This window comes from Cotesia glomerata, linkage group LG8 (genome assembly GCF_020080835.1).
Source record: "Cotesia glomerata isolate CgM1 linkage group LG8, MPM_Cglom_v2.3, whole genome shotgun sequence".
NCBI lineage: Eukaryota > Metazoa > Arthropoda > Insecta > Hymenoptera > Braconidae > Cotesia > Cotesia glomerata.
The window spans coordinates 5,140,339-5,158,252 of NC_058165.1; the positions used below are offsets into that span (position 1 = coordinate 5,140,339).

The 17,914-nt window shown below is 32.3% G+C and overlaps 1 protein-coding gene across 2 annotated transcripts; it reads left to right on the forward strand.

Moving 5' to 3' along the window:
- Positions 1–303: 303 nt before the first annotated feature.
- Positions 304–16,565, forward strand: LOC123270765 (chitooligosaccharidolytic beta-N-acetylglucosaminidase-like). 2 transcript variants are annotated; one of them, XM_044736910.1, is made up of 4 exons: positions 304–547; positions 13,946–15,310; positions 15,844–15,974; positions 16,054–16,565. In XM_044736910.1, exons 1-4 carry the CDS (start codon positions 411–413, stop codon positions 16,347–16,349), a joined length of 1,929 nt encoding a protein of 642 aa, XP_044592845.1. In that variant the 5' UTR covers positions 304–410; the 3' UTR covers positions 16,350–16,565. The 2 variants fall into 2 exon arrangements, with proteins under 2 accessions (XP_044592845.1, XP_044592846.1); XM_044736911.1 differs by lacking the exon at positions 304–547 and adding an exon at positions 9,578–9,825.
- The last annotated feature ends 1,349 nt before the right edge of the window (positions 16,566–17,914 follow it).

Consider the following 17,914-nt stretch of genomic DNA (forward strand, 5'->3'; position numbering starts at 1 on the left):
TATTTTTAAGAATTTTCAACAATTTTATTTCTTAGTTGAAGAAATAGAAATTTTTCTTACAGTAACTTTTTTGTTGAAAAAAAGTTTTTTTGATTTGGAAAAAATAAATTTTAGATAGTCAACTTGAGAATTTTTATCCAAAATGGTTTTTTCCTAAATCTAAAAAAAAAAATTTTTTTTTTCAAAAAGTTTCATATGCGGAAGTATAAAAGTTCAAACAAACCTGAATCGCATGCAGTCGCTACTTAACTTCATTGCCATTGAATTGATACTTAATGTAATTCATAAGTCCTTGCGATTTAATTGAAACATGAGCGACCTCGAGTGGTTGACAGAGGAATATGTACAAAATGCTCTTCGAAATCCGAAAAAGGGTAATTCGATTTTGGTAACTAATATGGTGGTTAAAAATGCGACTGACAAAGGTGATAACTACACCAGTGAAATGTATCGGGTTTATTTTGATCTCACGTGCAAAGATGGAAAGAAGAAATATTCGGTTATTGTTAAAACCACTCACAGAAATCAACAAAAGCACACTGAGTTAGTGAGTTCTGAAAGCTCGTTTGATACATTAAAAAAAGCTACGATGAGAAGAATAATTTATTTTGAAAAATGTCGGCATTTTTGTGATAAAAAATTCATTTTAAACAACTTTATTTCTTAGCTGAAGAAATAAAAATTTTTTTTTACAGTAACTTCTTTGTTGAAAAAAAGTTTTTTTTATTTGGAAAAAATAAATTTTAGATAGACAACTTGAGATTTTTTATCCAAAATTGTTTTTTCTTAAATCTAAAAAAAAAATTTTTTTTTAAAAGAAATTTTCCCCTAAATTAATTTCTTGTCACAAAAATTTCGATTTTTTGCAAAAGAAATTTTTTTTCTCAGTGTATTTTCAAAAAAATCACTTTTTTGGATTCTTGCTTATAACTTTTCTAATGACACTGAAGTTAGCAGTCACTTGACAATTTTTTAATTTTATTTAACAAACAAATTTGTTCCGAAAAAATTGTTTGCATTTTTTATTTTTCAAAATTTCTATGTCAATTTTTTTTCTTTTTTTTTTTAACTTCCCGCTAAGAAAATCGAAGATTTTCAAAAATCGGGAAGTTATTGTTTTCACCCCGTTTTGCAAAAATCGAGTTTTCATCAGATCTCGACGTTTGAAGGTCACAGGAAGCTTCCCTGACTATCCCCGTGAGGTTGTCACGGTGTGTGTGAGTGTGTGTGTGTGTGTGTGTGTGTGTGTGTGTGTGAAAGTATGTGAACCGCTTATAACTTTTGAACGGCTTGACCGATTTCATCGCGGTTGGTGCCATTCGAAAGGGCTTGACCAAACTTAGATTTTGAAAACTATTTGGACCGATTCAGATCAATAGATTTTGAGAAATCTTCAAAAAACTGAAAAAAAAAATTTTTTTCAAATGTGGTTTTTTTGGAATAACTTTTAAACGGCTTTATGGTTCAATTCCAAAAACTGATCAGCTCTTAACCTTAAAAAACCACGTCGATCGCCACCAGTCCGGTTAAAATCGGTTGATTCGTTCGAGAGATATCGTGAACGAAAGAAAACCGAAAAAAGTGTTTTTTCAGAATAACTCCGAAATTCCTAGCGCGATCAATTCAAAATTTGAGATTCTTTGTGAGGCTTGAAAAACTGCGTCGAATGCTGCCAACCGCGTAAAAATCGGTTTATTCATTCAAAAGTTATTGCGGTTTAAAAATTCAAAAAATAGTGTCTTATCAAATCTCTATCAGACTTTTGAGCTCGAAGAGCTAAAAAGCATAGGAAAGCAATCTCTTTGAGCTCGGAGAGCTCAAAATAACCCATAAATTGTATTTTTAAGCTCGAAGAGCTCAAAAACGTCATTGGTGCAATTTTAAGAGCCTAAGTATGGAATTAGCGGGAAGTTGCAGGGATGGCCTTTAGGGTCAACCGTTTTCCTAATTTTTTTGTCATAATTTATTTGTCAAAAATATTATTAAAATTATCAAATATCTGCTATATTAATTTTAATTATCGATATCTATCTGGATGTATGAATTTACGCGCGCGCGTGTGTTTTTGTGTAAGCTTTGCATAACTTTTGAACGGTTTTGCCAATTGAAACATGATTTGCGAAATTCGAAAGTGTCCTACCGAGCTTTATTTCCTGAGAATTTAAAACAATTCAATCAGATACATTTAAAAAAAATTTTTGTTTTCTATATTAGATAAAATTACATGTTCGATAAGTTTTTTTTTTTTTAATTAATTTTAACAGCACCTTATTTATGAATGAAAAAAAAAAATTAATCTAAAATTTTAGTATTTCCGTGTTTACTTAGGGAACAAATGTTAACCAGCAATTGATTGATTGATGAATGATTTTCAAGGTTAAATGGTAGACAAAAAGTAAAATAATGAAATCATCTGTCCTCATTAACAATAGGTGATTATCAATTTTTTAACTCGCTTAAGTTAACTGGTTAAGTACGCCTGTAGTATGATTGATAATAAACCAGTTGTTCCAATAATTAACACATTCGTGATTAATAACATACTGATATATTTTATTTACAAACTACTATCGTAAGTTTTAAATTCATTATTTAAAATTTTTATCCTTATACGTGGTATTGAAATTAACAGATGTCTAAAATAGCTTTTAATTTAAAAAAAAATCAAATTATTGTAAAGAAAATTTATGATTTTTATTAAAGAAATTTAATTTAATTTCAAAAATAAATTTTTTGTTTTTAAGATCTTCATTTCTTACCGATGTGAAAGCAATAAAATGAAAGTTTAAAAAATCCAAAAGTGCACGCCTCATAATCTCATTATCTACAATAAAATTGATTAAAATAAAATACGAAAAATAATATAATAAAAAAGAGAAAACTTTGCTATGATTTTGTGGTGCCATAATTCTAAAGTAAGAAAAAAAATGCTGGAGCGAAAATGTATAGATAAATTTACAAATAGACAGTCGTATCTTAGTTTTTTATAAATAATAACACCGGCACACAAAAAAAAAAAAGTTGTCAGTACTTTTGACGGGACCCATATATCTTTATGTATTTCGACCCGCTGAATCCGAATTTGAGGTCAGTTTGACCCGTGCACCGTCAAATTTTCGAGAAAACTTTAAAAAACCGAAAAAAATGACGAAAATCGGCTGTTTAGGCGATTTAAAATTATTAAAATTTTTTTTTTGTCCTAAACTAAGCATGATTTTTATGTATTTTGGCCCGGTTAATACTTATCTGAAGTTTATTTAGACCATAAGCCATTAAAAGTTTAAGTTAATTCCAAAAAACCCTGAAAAATTGCAAAAAAAGCAAAAAATAGCAAAAAATTCCAGATATTGTGTTAAATAAAATTGTATAAAATTAGATCAATCATGATTCTCATGTATTTCAATCCGCCGAATATAAATCTCGAATTTATATGGCTCAGACATCTCTAAAAATCTAAATAAATGGCAAAAAACCACTGTGAATCAAAATAAATCAAGTCCGTTATGATAAAAATCAATTTTTAAATAAAAATAAAAAATCTTTAACATGTTATCCGATGTGGGGAATATAAATTTTAAATTTTTTGACCTAAATCCTCAAAAAATTTTAATTCTTTAAAAAAATCTTTTCAAAACCGTTTATTTTTGAATTTTAATTCACTCTCCGCTTATATATATAACCCTTTTATCTTCAAATGATCTACATAACGGGTTTCTCTTTCGCTTTCTTATTTTCTCAGGTAGATCTGTCTTCAGTGTCCAACAATGATCTGCCATCATATTGATATCCCACTTTCCTTGATAACGATTTTCCATTACACTAATGTCTTGATGGAATCTTTCGCCTTGCTCTTCACTGTAATCGCCAAGATTTTCAGGAAAGTGTGAAAGGTGAGAATATAAATAGTGCAATTTTGAATTCATCAAGCAACCCAAAGTATCGTAGTTGTACAACAACTCTTCAACTAAATTCACGTAATTCTCACTTCTCGTATTCCCTAAAAAGTTTTGTGATACTTCTTTGAAGCTTGCCCATGCTGCTCTCTCAATCTCGTTCATTTCATATTCGAAATTATCGTCCTTAAATAAAGTCCGAATTTAGGGTCCATCGAAAATTCCTTTTTTCAATTTTGCATCACTTATAGCTGGAAAGTTTTCCCCCAAATATTTGAAACAGTTGCCATCTTTGTCTAAAGCTTTGACAAACTGCTTCATAAGACCAAGCTTCATGTGAAGTGGCGGTAGTAAGTACTTGGAAGGATCAATTAGAGGTTCTCGGGTCACATTGTGAGAACCAGGATTCAAATTCGTTCTCGTTGGCCATTCTTTTTTAAGATGATTTTTTAAGTGATTTTTTCGATCGCGACTATCCCACAAACATAAAAAGCAGGGATATTTTGTGAACCCTGATTGTTGGCCTAACAGTAGTGTTGCAAGAGGATTCCACCAAGACACAGGTGTAATAAAAATAATATCAAAAAAAGTAGAATTAACTAAAATTTTTTGAGGATTTAGGTCAAAAAATTTTAAATTTATATTCCACAGATCGGATAACATGTTAAAAATTTTTTATTTTTATTTGAAAATTAATTTTTATCATAACGGACTTGATTTATTTTAGTTTTCAGTGGTTTTTTACCATTTATTTAGATTTTTAGAGATGTCTGAGCCATATAAATTCGAGATTTATATTCGGCGGATTGAAATACATGAGAATCATGATTGATCTAATTTTATACAATTTTATTTAACACAATATCTGGAATTTTTTGCTATTTTTTGCTTTTTTTGCAATTTTTCAGCGTTTTTTGGAATTTACTTAAACTTTTAATGGCTTATGGTCTAAATAAACTTCAGATAAGTATTAACCGGGCTAAAATACATAAAAATCATGCTTAGTTTAGGTCAAAAAAAAATTTTTAATCATTTTAAATCGCCTAAACAGCCGATTTTCGTCATTTTTTTCGGTTTTTCAAAGTTTTCTCGAAAATTTGACGGTGTACGGGTCAAACACAGGGAGCTAAGCTCCATGACCGAGAAATGAATAAATAAATAAATAAATAAATAAATAAACTGACCTCAAATCCGGATTCAGCGGGTCGAAATACATAAAGATATATGGGTCCCGTCAAAAGTACTGACAACTTTTTTTTTTTGTGTGCCGGCAAAGCCTCGGGCATAATGACGCGCAGGAACGAGATTTCAACTTTTGGCCCGTGTAGTGTATACGATTTTTCTTCATAGCCGGTTGAAAGTACGTTATTAATTTTACTTTTTTTAACTTAAAATGTTGATAAGTATGTTTTTGATGCCTGCCCCGACATTTGCGGCACGAGCGAAGCGAGTGCTGCTGGTCGTGGGGGCAGGCATCAAATACATTCGAAGAGTCAAGTCTGGTCATATTTTAATACACTGAGAAAAATAAATACTTTCATTAAGAAAATTTTCTTGATACTCGAATTCATGTTCTTGAAAATTTTCAAGAATATATATTCTTAGTTCAAGAACTTGTTAAATTGATTGAAACAATTTTTACTTAATTTAAATAAAGCTATTCTCTTGGTTATCTATTATTCAAAGATAAATATTGATGCTCTTCTCTCCAGAAATTAATAATTAATAATAATAGAATATTTGATCGGCATCGAATTTCTTGTACCAAAAAATTGTTAATTGAGTAAAAGTATTTTTTTTTCTCAGTGTAATAAATTAATTTCATTTTATCAAAGATGTATTCATTTTCATTAGTTCAACAAATTATATTAGTTATTATAAAATTTATAAAACAAAACATATTATAGGGGAACCTGGGGCATGACGGCCCTCCTCAAAAATTAGGTAAAAATTTTTTTTTCAACTTCACTCAAGTTATGACCTCTATAATGTTTTTATGATATTTTGGGCCAATATGTGATATGTGGGGCATAATGGACCACTCGAGAAAAAAATTGTAACGAAAAAAAAATTTTTTTTTTTTTTTAAATTGTGGTAAAATGAATTAGAAAAAATTTAATTGAACTAAAAAATTTAACAAAAAATTGAATCATACAAGAGAGAGAATACTGTAAATCGAAGTGTTTTAAAAGTAACTACAAATGGACATTTAACATGGAAAATTGAAACACATGGAAGTGTTTTAAAAGTGACTATAATGCTTCAAGATAGGAACAAAACACTTTATGTGTGTTTTGTTAAAACACTTGAATTTACAGTGAAGTGCACGACGGTCCTTGGCATAACAGCTCTTCTCATAAATTAAGTAAAAACTTTTTTAACTTCCTGCTAAGAAAATTGAAAATTTTCAAAAATCGGGAAGTTATTGGTTTTACCCCGTTTTTAGAAAATCGAGTTTTCATCAGATCTCGACGTTTTGAGGTCCTAGGAAGCTTTCCTGACTATTCCCGCGAGGGTGTCACTATGTCTGTATGTATGTGTGTGTGTGTAAGTATGTAAACCTCTTATAACTTTTGAACGGTTGAACCGATTTCATCGCGGTAGGTGCCATTCAAAAGGGCTTCACCAAACTTAGATTTTTGTTAATTTGAACCGATTCGGACCGATAGATTTTGAGAAATTTGGAGAAATCTAAAAAGTAGGAAAAAATTTTTCTGAAGTGGTTTTTGGGATAACTTTTAAACGGCTCAACCGATCGATTTCAAAAACTAATCAGCTCTCAACCTTGAAAACCACGTCGATCGCCGCCAATCCAGTCAAAATCGGTTGATTCGTTCGAGAGATATCGTGACCGAAAGAAAACCGAAAAGTGTTTTTCAGAGTTACTCCGAAATTTCTAGTTTGACCAATTGAAACTTAGAAATTATTTATAAGGCTTAAAAAACTACGTAGAATGCCGCCAACCGCGTAAAAATCGGTTCATTCATTCAAAAGTTATTGCGGTATGAACATTCAAAAAATAGTGTTCTATGAAACTTCTATCAGACTTTTGAGCTCAAAAGCATAGAAAAGGTATCTTTTTGAGCTCGGAGAGCTTAAAACAACACACAGATTGTACTTTTGAGCTCGAAGAGCTCAAAAAAGCGGCCAGGTATTAACGGAATTAGCGGGAAGTTGCAGGGATGGCCTTTAGGGTCAACCGTTTTCCTAATTTTTTTTCAATTTTCCGTCAAGTTATCGCCTCTATGATGTTTTTATGATATTTCAGGTCAATGTGTGATATGCGGGGCATAATGGACCACTAAAAAAAAAATGATAAATTTAAAGAATTCATTATTTTAGGCCTTTTCAGATCAATGAATCAGAATAAATTTAATTAAACTGAAAAATTTAATGAAAAATTGAATTATATAGATTATAAAAAATTGAAAACACAGTTTTTTAAAATTAAAACAGTAATAATTATATGATTAATTATTGATCACGGTATCCTCGGCACCAGACAGCTAGAAACCTAATCTCAAAGTTTTATTTGAATTTCTCCAAGGATGACTTACTCTACGCAATTCATATTTCTAATTTTGACTTGATAAAAATATAAAAAAAAGGTCTGGTTCAAGATATTACGTATTTAAAAAGCTCAATCTGAAAACTCAACCTGTGATTTCAATCAATGTAAACTAATGTTACCGATTCATTGTATTCAGTTAGATAAATAACATTTCTGTATTTTTTCTTGTACGTAGGTTTAAAACCTCTGAGTGCAATAAAAGAAATTAATTATATTTTTAATTATTATCTATTTAAAACTAATTAACAGCTTAATAAAATTTATAATAATTTTTTAAGACGTTAACAAAAATTACACTTTGAATAAACCATGAAATATAAATGTTCGATGATTAGGAAATCACATCGAGATACTTCAATAAATAGAATATACGATTATTTGCAATGATAACAAACATATTTGTCAGAATAATCTTCGCCAATTCCTGCGCAAAAATCATAAGACCATTTATTAAAATTATTACATTGAATCCATGACTCTGAGGACTCTGAGGAAAGTCAATTTCAATACAGACAATGGCGATCATCATTTTTATATTTAAAATTTTTTTTTTTTTCAAATTTTTTGGTTTTGGTTTTATTTTTTTTTTTGTTTAATTGAGGTCTTTTTTTTTGCTTTATGTTGATTTTTTTTCTGTGAGTTCTCGGCGATACTAAAAACTCGTAAGAATCGTGGTTTTCCCTCGACGACGTTTTCTGGGAGGAGAATCTCTAGATTTTGATGGTAATAACTTTAGTGAAAAAAAATTTTTTTTTTTATTTTTTGCAAAATTTCGACCGATTCGTTCGAAATAGATGGAAAATAAGCGAAGCATTGAGGTAGTGCTCTACTCTCGACATGTCAAAAAAAAGCAGTTTTCTCGAAACTGAAATTGATTTTTCTTCATACCTCGGTCGAAAGTACGTACTTTCGTCCCTACTAGCAGGGATGAAAATTTAACATTTACTCCCTGTGAGATAAATGAATTTGATGGTTAAAAGCCACAAAAAGGAAAAATCGGCTTAAGGGGGCCGTCGTGCCCCAGGCTCCACTAAGCTAAAAACTCTTATTGCGTTTTTTTATCGTTTTCATTTTCAATTGAATGATCACAATTATTAATAATACTTCCATAAAAAACACAGTTTTCAAACTTGATATTAGAGCAATTAAAAATTGTACTTTGATATTAAATTAACAGACGACAAAACAACACTGATAATTTTTTTTAAGGTAAGAGGTAGCAACAGAAATGACAGCGGTTAACAATTTATTATAGCGACAGAATAAATAGTCCCTAGTTACGAGTGTAATTACGCATGAGAAATTCTTTCTTCCCGCTGTTACAGAGGGCGCGCGTATACTTCTCACAGGGAGTAAATGTTAAACTTTCATCCCTGCTAGTAGGGACGAAAGTACGTACTTTCGACCGAGGTATGAAGAAAAATCAATTTCAGTTTCGAGAAAACTGCTTTTTTTTGACATGTCGAGAGTAGAGCACTACCTCAATGCTTCGCTTATGAGGCGTGCAAGAAAGAAAAAAAAATTTTCACCCGAGAACATAAACTGTCTCTTCAAAATTAACAGATACGGTAAACTTTGTAATAATTAAATATTTTTTAATAAAAATTTAGGGTAATAATGTTTAATGTACCCTCAATAAAATAAAAAAAAATCCGATCACTTTTTTTTTCGATCGTTACAGTGGTGTTCCCCCTTAATAAATTAAAATAAATTATTTACACACCCTAATTTTGATTAAGATAAAAGAAGAAGGAATTAAAATTAAAACTTGTGATAATTTTTTTTCAGAGTCGTAAAAATATTATCATACTATTTGATTGCGAAGTGACATAGTTTTATAAATAATAATTTATTGGTAAAAAGTTGCGGGAAAAGTTATATTTTTGAGCGATTGAAAGTTATTTTTAGTCAAACACTTGTTGAAGACTACGCGTTATATGAATAAATATTTACTGATATTCACTGACAGATAACTCAATATGTAATTATTCTATTTTACCGATCCCAATATTTATCTAGAGTTCAAAATAGTTCATAATTGATAATGTGAGAACTTTATGTTTGAGGTGTGCAAATAACAGTTTGGCTATGTATGTCTACAGAATGGGAATATTTGTTTCCGTAGAGAAATATATTGAGACGTTTATCTGTACAATTAAATGTAAATTTGAAAACACATGTTAAGAGATTATTTAGAAGAGAACATTGTGTATAAATTTCGGTGATTATTTACTAATCTCATCAGTTGAGTTACGGATTAAAATCGTTGTCAATTTTTTAGTGGAAAATGATTTACGGCAAAGTTTTTTTATTGCTAATTTTTCTATTTTTTATACTGTTTGAAAATATATACGGTGATAGGTAAGAAAATTTATAACATTAAAGTTAGCAGTCATTTGACCATTTTGTAATTTTTTTTAACAAATAAATTTGTTCCGGGAAATTATTTTTAAGAAATTGCATTTTTAGTTTTAAAAAATTTTTACATACCAATTTTTTTTTTTATTTTTTTCGATAATTTATTGTCACCAAAATTCTTAAAATTATTAAATATCTGCTAAATTAATTTTCGTGAAAATTTAATTCTATTTATATTCAGAGTTTGAAGTACAAAAAAAAAAAAAAAAAAAAAAAAAACACTTTTTTATTAAATTTAAAGAAATTTTTTTCTGAGAATTTCGAGCACTAGCATGAAGATGAAATTAGAATTTTTTTAACAAATATATTAGAGCAAGAAAAATTTATTTAAAAAATTATAAATGCAATTTCTTTTAAATAATTTTCTAAAAACGGATTTTTTTTCGAGAAAAATGTCAAGTGCTTGCTGATTTTATGCTCACAGAAGATTTTCCCACTTTTTAAGAGTGTCGAATAGACAAAATTTTACTGCAAAAATTTTCAAGTACATTGTTTCAAAAAATAAAAAAAAATTTAATTTTCAAATCCCGAAAATAATTTTTTTTTTTTTTTTTTTATTTATTTAAAATCGCATAAACTACTAAAGTAATGGGCGACTACGGTAAGGAGTAAACTTTTTGAGGTTGGACTCGTTTTATATTTTTGGTCTGAACAGAATAACGAACTTAAATATTGAAAATATTCATTGGTGTAGGCCGGGCTCGAACCTGGTTTAGTGCTTTGGTGAGCAAGGGCCGGATCCGATAGGCTATACGGAAAAAAGTAAACTGTAAAATGCACTAAAAAAGTAAACTGTAAAAATTGCCGTTTCACTATATAGTCCATACTATGAGGAGAAGGGGAACTCAGATGAGGAGAAGGGGGTCTCACTTTGGGAAAATTTAACATTTGAAATAGTGAAAGCTCTACTCTTAAAATATATATTTTACCAGTCCAACCAAGTCAATAATTATAGTTTCATTTTTAGCGTTGCTTTTAAAATTTACCATTTTACTTTGTAAATATTGACGTTTCTTATATTAGAAATTAAGTAACTGTATTTTATACTTTTTACCTATCATGCGATCATTTTTTAGGTACGAAATGATAAATATCAAAGTCAAAATTCGTAATTATTATACTTTAACATTTTCGACATTCACATAGCGAATATTACTGTTTAAAATAGTATTTTCTTCCATGTAAAGAATAAATTTTAATATTTAAATGATAAATATTACATAGTGATTATTAATATCACGACTTTACTGTTTGAAATGGTAATTTTTAGCAGTTGATCATTACTTATTATAAACCGACTATTATTTTTTACAGTTTACTTTTCTTGGTGTAGTGCGCGCCTGAAAATAACTTAATATGTACATTTTTTTCTGAAAAATTTATATAAACAAAAATTTTGAATTTCGGATTATTGCCAAAAAAGTTAGCGGTGTACAATTAAATTTTTCCAAATCATCCACTTTGATATATAATATCGAATATATATTTGATATACAGTAGCGCTCAAAAGTATTTTTCTGCCCTCCAGGCGGAAAGTGGCAACTTTCGGCCCGCTGCGCTAAACGAAATTACCGCTTTCCGCCTCTGTCGGACAGAAAAATAGTATACACACCACGGGCAGTAAATAAGAAAGCCTCAGATCACATGTTTATTGACCTCGGCTTCGCCTCGGACAACAATTGCATGTGATCTGAGACATTTCTTATTTTACTGCCCTAGATGTGTAATATACTATTGACAACATTATGTGTTAGTTTTTTAACTTCCCGCGATGGTGTCCGTGCGGCTGTATGTATGTGTGTGTATGTGTGTGTTTTTTTTTTTAACTTAGGGGGGGGGAATCCCTTTTACGGATTCCAGGCATAGCTGTTCGGCCTGGATATGTGGCGACTCGACGCAGCGTCATACTACAACTCGACGCTAACGCCCCTACCCACTAAACCCTAAACCCCTTTTCTTCTTTCCTCTAATCCCTCATGGAAACCGCCGTCAGGCATTACTTCGTGAGGGGAGGATCTAGCTACTGCTATTTCTTCTGGTGGCTAAGGTGTTATTTTTCCTTCCTTCTAGTTTCTGTCATTTGCCCTTTTTCTTTCAATGGAACGCAGCTCTGTAAGCACTTCGGTGGTAAACGTGTTTTTTAAACCTTCGAAGGGCGTTAACTACCCCGGTTGCCTTGGCCTTTACCTCTTTATGGGTATTGACCTTTGATTGGACAAACTCATGCAGTTCGCTGGTCAGCTTTTCGAGGCGTTCCAGCGCTTGCGTCCGCTTCATCTCTGCGCTTGCTGTAATCGCTGCTTCTTGGGCGTGAGATCCACTAATACTCCTGTCCTTTTCTTGTTTTTTCATTTCTTTCATGATTTTGAGTGATACTCCAAAGCAAAAGGTCGTCTCCGAACGCGATGCCTCCGGAAGTGGAGAGGTGATCACTCTTACAGCTACCTCCATTGCTATAAGAGCTTTCGGTCATTGAAGCGGGAAATCTCAACCGCTTCGACCTTGCACCTGCTTCCTTCATCGGCTTCCTCTTGCTCCCGTGGGTGCAACACGGAGATGCCGGGAGTTACCACGTACACCACGCTATAAGGATCATTTCGCACATCTCTTTCGAGCAGCGTCACCGTATCCGCTTGCGTACGTGACCCTAGGTCAGATGGTGTGACCAACCCTTCCTGCCGAAAGGGGAGTTTTCGTTTTTTACCGCGAGAGCTATTTTATTTCGCTCTTACCCTCTGCCCCGAAGAACAGCGAGCTTTCTCCGACCCACAAGGATACACGGACGGTGGCTGTTACTCTTCAGCTCCGATGCCTGATTTGGTCCGCGAGGGCTATTTTATTTCGCCCCAATCCGCCGATCTTACGACTGGTTAGGACCCACCCTATCCGCCACCTGGGGACGAGCCCGGTGGGAGTTTAGCTTCTTCCGACGGGTGTGTGTGTGTGTGTGTGTGTGTATGTATGTAAAACTCTTATAACTTTTGAACGGCTCGACCGATCGGATCGAAATAGGTGGCGATTCAAAGAGTATCATTGTCATTGAATTTCGTGAAAATATGAATCGATTCGGTTCACTAGATTTTGAGAAATTTTAAAAATAAAATTTTCAAAAAAGTGTTTTTTTGGAATAACTTCTAAACGGCTCGACCGATCAATTCCAAAAACTAATCCGCTCTTAAATTTAAAAAACCACATCGATTGCCACCAGTCCCATCAAAATCGGTTGATTCGTTCGAGAGTTATCAAAAACGAAAAATTTCGAAAAAAGTGTTTTTTTTACATAACTTCGAGATTTCTTTTTTGATCATTTTTGATGAAATAAAATAATTATTAGAGCCTAAAAAACCACGTCGATCGCGACCAAGAACGTGAAAATCGGTTGATTGGTTTGTGAGTTATCGTTATCGAAAAAATTCGGAAAAAGTGAATTTTTCAAATTTCTCTAAAATTTTCGGTTCGATCAGTTTGTGTTCAAAAGTATATCATAGAATTTGAAAAACTGCGCGGAATACTGCCATCCGTGTGAAAATCGGTTTTACTTATTCAGAAGTTATTGCGGTTTGAAAATTCAAAAAATACTGTTTTATTAAATTTCTATCAGACTTTTGATCTCGAAGAGCTCAAAAGCTTAGAACAGCTAACTCTTTGAGCTCGGAGAGCTGAAAATAATATATAAATTTTATTTTTGAGCTCGAAGAGCTCAAAAACGTCATAAGTGCAATTTTAAGCGCTTAGATATGGAATTAGCGGGAAGTTACAGGGATGGCCTTTAGGGTCAACCGTTTTCCAGATTTTTTCAACAACGTCAAAATACTTTGGAGCCACCATTTTCCTAATATTTTAAAAATTAAACTTTCTTTCGTTACGAACAATGACCACTTTGACACTATTCTGTAGATTATTCAAAAACTGTTAAAAAAATAAATAAATGATTATTGTGTTTCATATATTTATTTTCAATTAAACCATTAAATATATTTGTCAAAATACTTTTGAGCGCTACTGTATAATAACAATAATTTCCTCCATCCAAAAATACTAACTTAAAAATAAAATTTTTCAGCCCATTGTGGGAGTACAAATGTATCAGGAACAATTGCAGAAGAGTCGAAATAACTTCAAACACCACATTACCTCAATCTTTAGACGCCTGTCACACGTTTTGCGGCGGTGGGAGAGTATGGCCGGATCCGTCAGGCGGAATTTATTATTCGAACCAAGATCTGGTAACCATAGACCTGAAAAGATTCCGATATTTTGTGAGGGGTAGGAAAACGCCAGTGGAAAAACTAACCACACAGAGGTTCCGCGAAATGAAGAGTCGTTTGCGCAGGTTCAAGCCAGATGGTAAAAAAGATCTTAGACCCTGTGCTTTATTTATCCATGCTATGTGCTTGGAAGACTGTATCGGCACGTCTTTGACTTTAGAAACAGATGAAAGCTATGAACTGGAGATAGAGACGCCTCTGGCGGTAGTCCATGTCAGAATTATGGCAAAAAACTACTTCGGTCTGAGACACGGGATCGAAACACTGGAGCAACTGATCTTCTTCAACAACATCACTAGGCAGATCCAGATTCCGGCTAGTGTGAAAGTATACGACAGACCAAGCTATCCGCACCGTGGGGTGATGTTGGACACCAGCCGCAACTACCTCAACAAGTCTGCGATCATGAGGACTATCATGGGGATGGGAATGTCCAAGTTGAACACGCTGCACTGGCACATTACGGATCAATACAGCTTCCCTTACGTCAGCCGAACTTGGCCGAACATGACGCGCTTCGGGGCGTACTCGCCCAGCAAGGTCTATACAGCGGAAGACATCAAGGAGATCAAGGAATTTGGGATTTACCACGGAGTTCGCGTGGTTCCTGAGCTGGACGCTCCTGCTCATGTTGGCGAAGGCTGGCAGTGGATCGACGACGCTCTTATCTGCTACAGGGAAGCTTTCTGGACTGACCACTGCTCAGCTCCACCCTGTGGGCAGCTGAACCCTCTCAGCGAGAAGGTCTACGAGGTCCTGGAAGGACTCTACAAGGATATGATAAAAGACTTTGATGCAGATGTCTTCCACTTAGGAGGCGACCAGGTCAACAAAAACTGCTGGCAATCTTCGGATGCTATCAGGCACTGGGCCAATTCCACGGATTTGATGCTGGAAGATAAGATGTTTTTCAAGCTCTGGAACAATTTCCAGGCTCGGGCGTACCAGAAGCTCAAGGCTGCTAATGGTGGGAAAGACAAGCAGGTCATTTTGTGGACCAGTGACTTAACGAAAAAAAACAATCTTGATCAGTTGGACAATAAGACTTATATTATTCAAAATTGGAACAGCAAAAGTGACAATAAAACTGTTTCTGATTTGATTAATGCTGGATTCAGAGTGATTTTTTCTCACTATGATGTTCATTTTTTGGATTGCGGGTGAGATTATCTAAAATTATGTACGAAAATTATTAAACAAAGTTCTTGATCCAAGAAAATTATTTTGAAGAGATTTAATTGTTGCTTAATTGCTTTAAGAATTTCTTTCTTTGAATTTTTTAATCTTGGTTTTAGAGACCAATATCTTCTATCGATAAAATCAAATTCTTCATGCAAGAAAAATTTTTCAAAACTATACTGATAAAAAAAATACTAAGAAAATTTTTTTGTTGTTTAAAAATAAATTATTGATAATTCTTGAGAGTATATTTTATTGTTTGAAGAATTAGTCAAATTGATTAAAGAAATTTTTATTAAATTTAAGTAAAGATATTCGTTTGTTTACCGATTATAGTAAAGGCAAATAATTTAACTGTTAATAAATATTTATTAAATCCTATGATGTTAAAAAATCATTTATTAACAGTTAATAAAGCTTATTAAATATAAACAAATCCTTCTACCAGTGTGCATTAAAAGGAATTATTTCTTCTCTAAAATTAAATCGTTAATATATTGTAAATTGTCAATAGGTTTGGATCTTATGTGGGTCCTGGCGCTAATTGGTGCTCACCATACAACGATTGGAGAAGAATTTTCGAATACTCACCATTAGAAACCCTTAAATCTCTTAAATTGGAATCAAAGAAGAACTTAATTTTTGGTAATAAATTAATTCTTTAATATTATTCCATCAAAGAAGTTGATTAATTTCAAAGATTAATTTTATTATTTTTTCAAAGGTGGTGAAGTAATTTTGTGGTCAGAATCTGCTGATGAAAATTCCCTGGACGTCCAGCTGTGGCCTCGAGCGGCTGCCTTAGCAGGAAGACTTTGGAATGATGAAACAGAATCATCAAGAAATACGTGGCGAGGTGTGGAATCTCGAATGTTTCTTCACCGAGATCGCCTAGTCAATCGAGGGATTCTTGCCCAGACCATGGCACCCGAGTGGTGCCAACAAAACCTGGGACTTTGCCGATTACCTATTGAAATTTCTGTTGGAGAAAATTCAGGTTATATTATATTCCCCAATTAAAAAAAAATTCATTTATTTAATTATATTTATGTAAATAAATTTTATAACCTCTGAAGCCTTAGCTTCATTAAGGTTTTACAATACTAGAATTCAAATTTGCGCGCGCAAGCTATTATTTGCGCGCGCCTCATATTTATTGTCATGATATATTTATGTGTCGTTTATGTATATTATATTCACTTTCAACCAATCAGAATGAGAATAAATATTTTCAACCAATCACATCACGAATAGATTGGTTTCACATACATTTCATCTCAATTTTATTATAGAACTAGAATTCAAATTTGCGCGCGCAAGCGCGCGCCTGACTGTAGCATTTGCATATATTTTCATGCTTATGATATATTCGACCAATCACGTTACGAATAGTTTGATGCCACATACATTTCATCTCAATTTTATATTAGGATTATAGAACTAGCTGTGAACACCCGCTTCGCTGGGTCATTTTTAATAGAGCAGTTATTTGTCGATATTAGAAAATTTTTTGGGATGTTTTAAAAGTTACGAAAACAATCCAGCATATTTTCGACCGATAAGAATACACTTTGAAGTTTTCTACTTTACTTGGAGTTATTCTAGATCATTCTAGAATTTTCTAAATCACTCTCATTCAATCAGAATCTATACGTAAATTTTAGAACTTCCCAGATCAATTTAGAATTTTTTAGAACATTCTCATTTGATCAGAATCTAAACGTAGATTTTAGAACTTCCCAAATCATTCTAGAATTTCCCAGATCATTCTAGAAATTTCTAGATCATTCTAGAATTTTTTAGAACATTCTTATTCGATCAAAATCTAAACGTAGATTTTAGAATTTCTCCGATCATTTTTAAATCTCCCAGAACATTCTTATTTGATCATAATCTAAACGTAGATTTTACAACTTCCCAAATCATTTTAAAACTTCCCAGATCAGAATCTAAATGTAAATTTTTAAAACTTCCCATATCATTTTAAAACTTCTCAGATCATTCTAGAATTTTCTAGCACATTCTCATTTGATCAGAATCTAAACGTAGATTTTAGAACTTCCCAAATCATTTTATAAATACTAAGAGCACTCTAGAATTTTCTAGAACTTCCCAGATCATTCTAGAATTTTTTAGATCATTTTAGAATTTTCTAGAACATTCTCATTTAATCAGAATCTGAACGTAGATTTTAGATCTTACCGGATCTTTCTAGAAATTTCTAGATGACTCTAGAAATTTCTAGATCATTCTAGAATTTTTTAGATCATTTTAGAATTTTCTAGAACATTCTCATTTAATCAGAATCTAAACGTAGATTTTAGAACTTCCCAGATCTTTTTAGAAATTTCTAGATCATTCTAGAATTTCCTAGAACATTCTCAGTCGATTAGAATCTTAACGTAGATCTCAGAACTCCCCATATCATTTTAGAATTTCTCAGATCATTCTAGACATTTCTGGTTCAATCGAGAATTTTCTAGAACATTTTCATTCGATCAGAATCTAAACGTAGATATCAAAACTTCCTATATCATTCTAGAATTTTCTAGACCATTCCCATTCAATCAGTATCCAAACGTAGA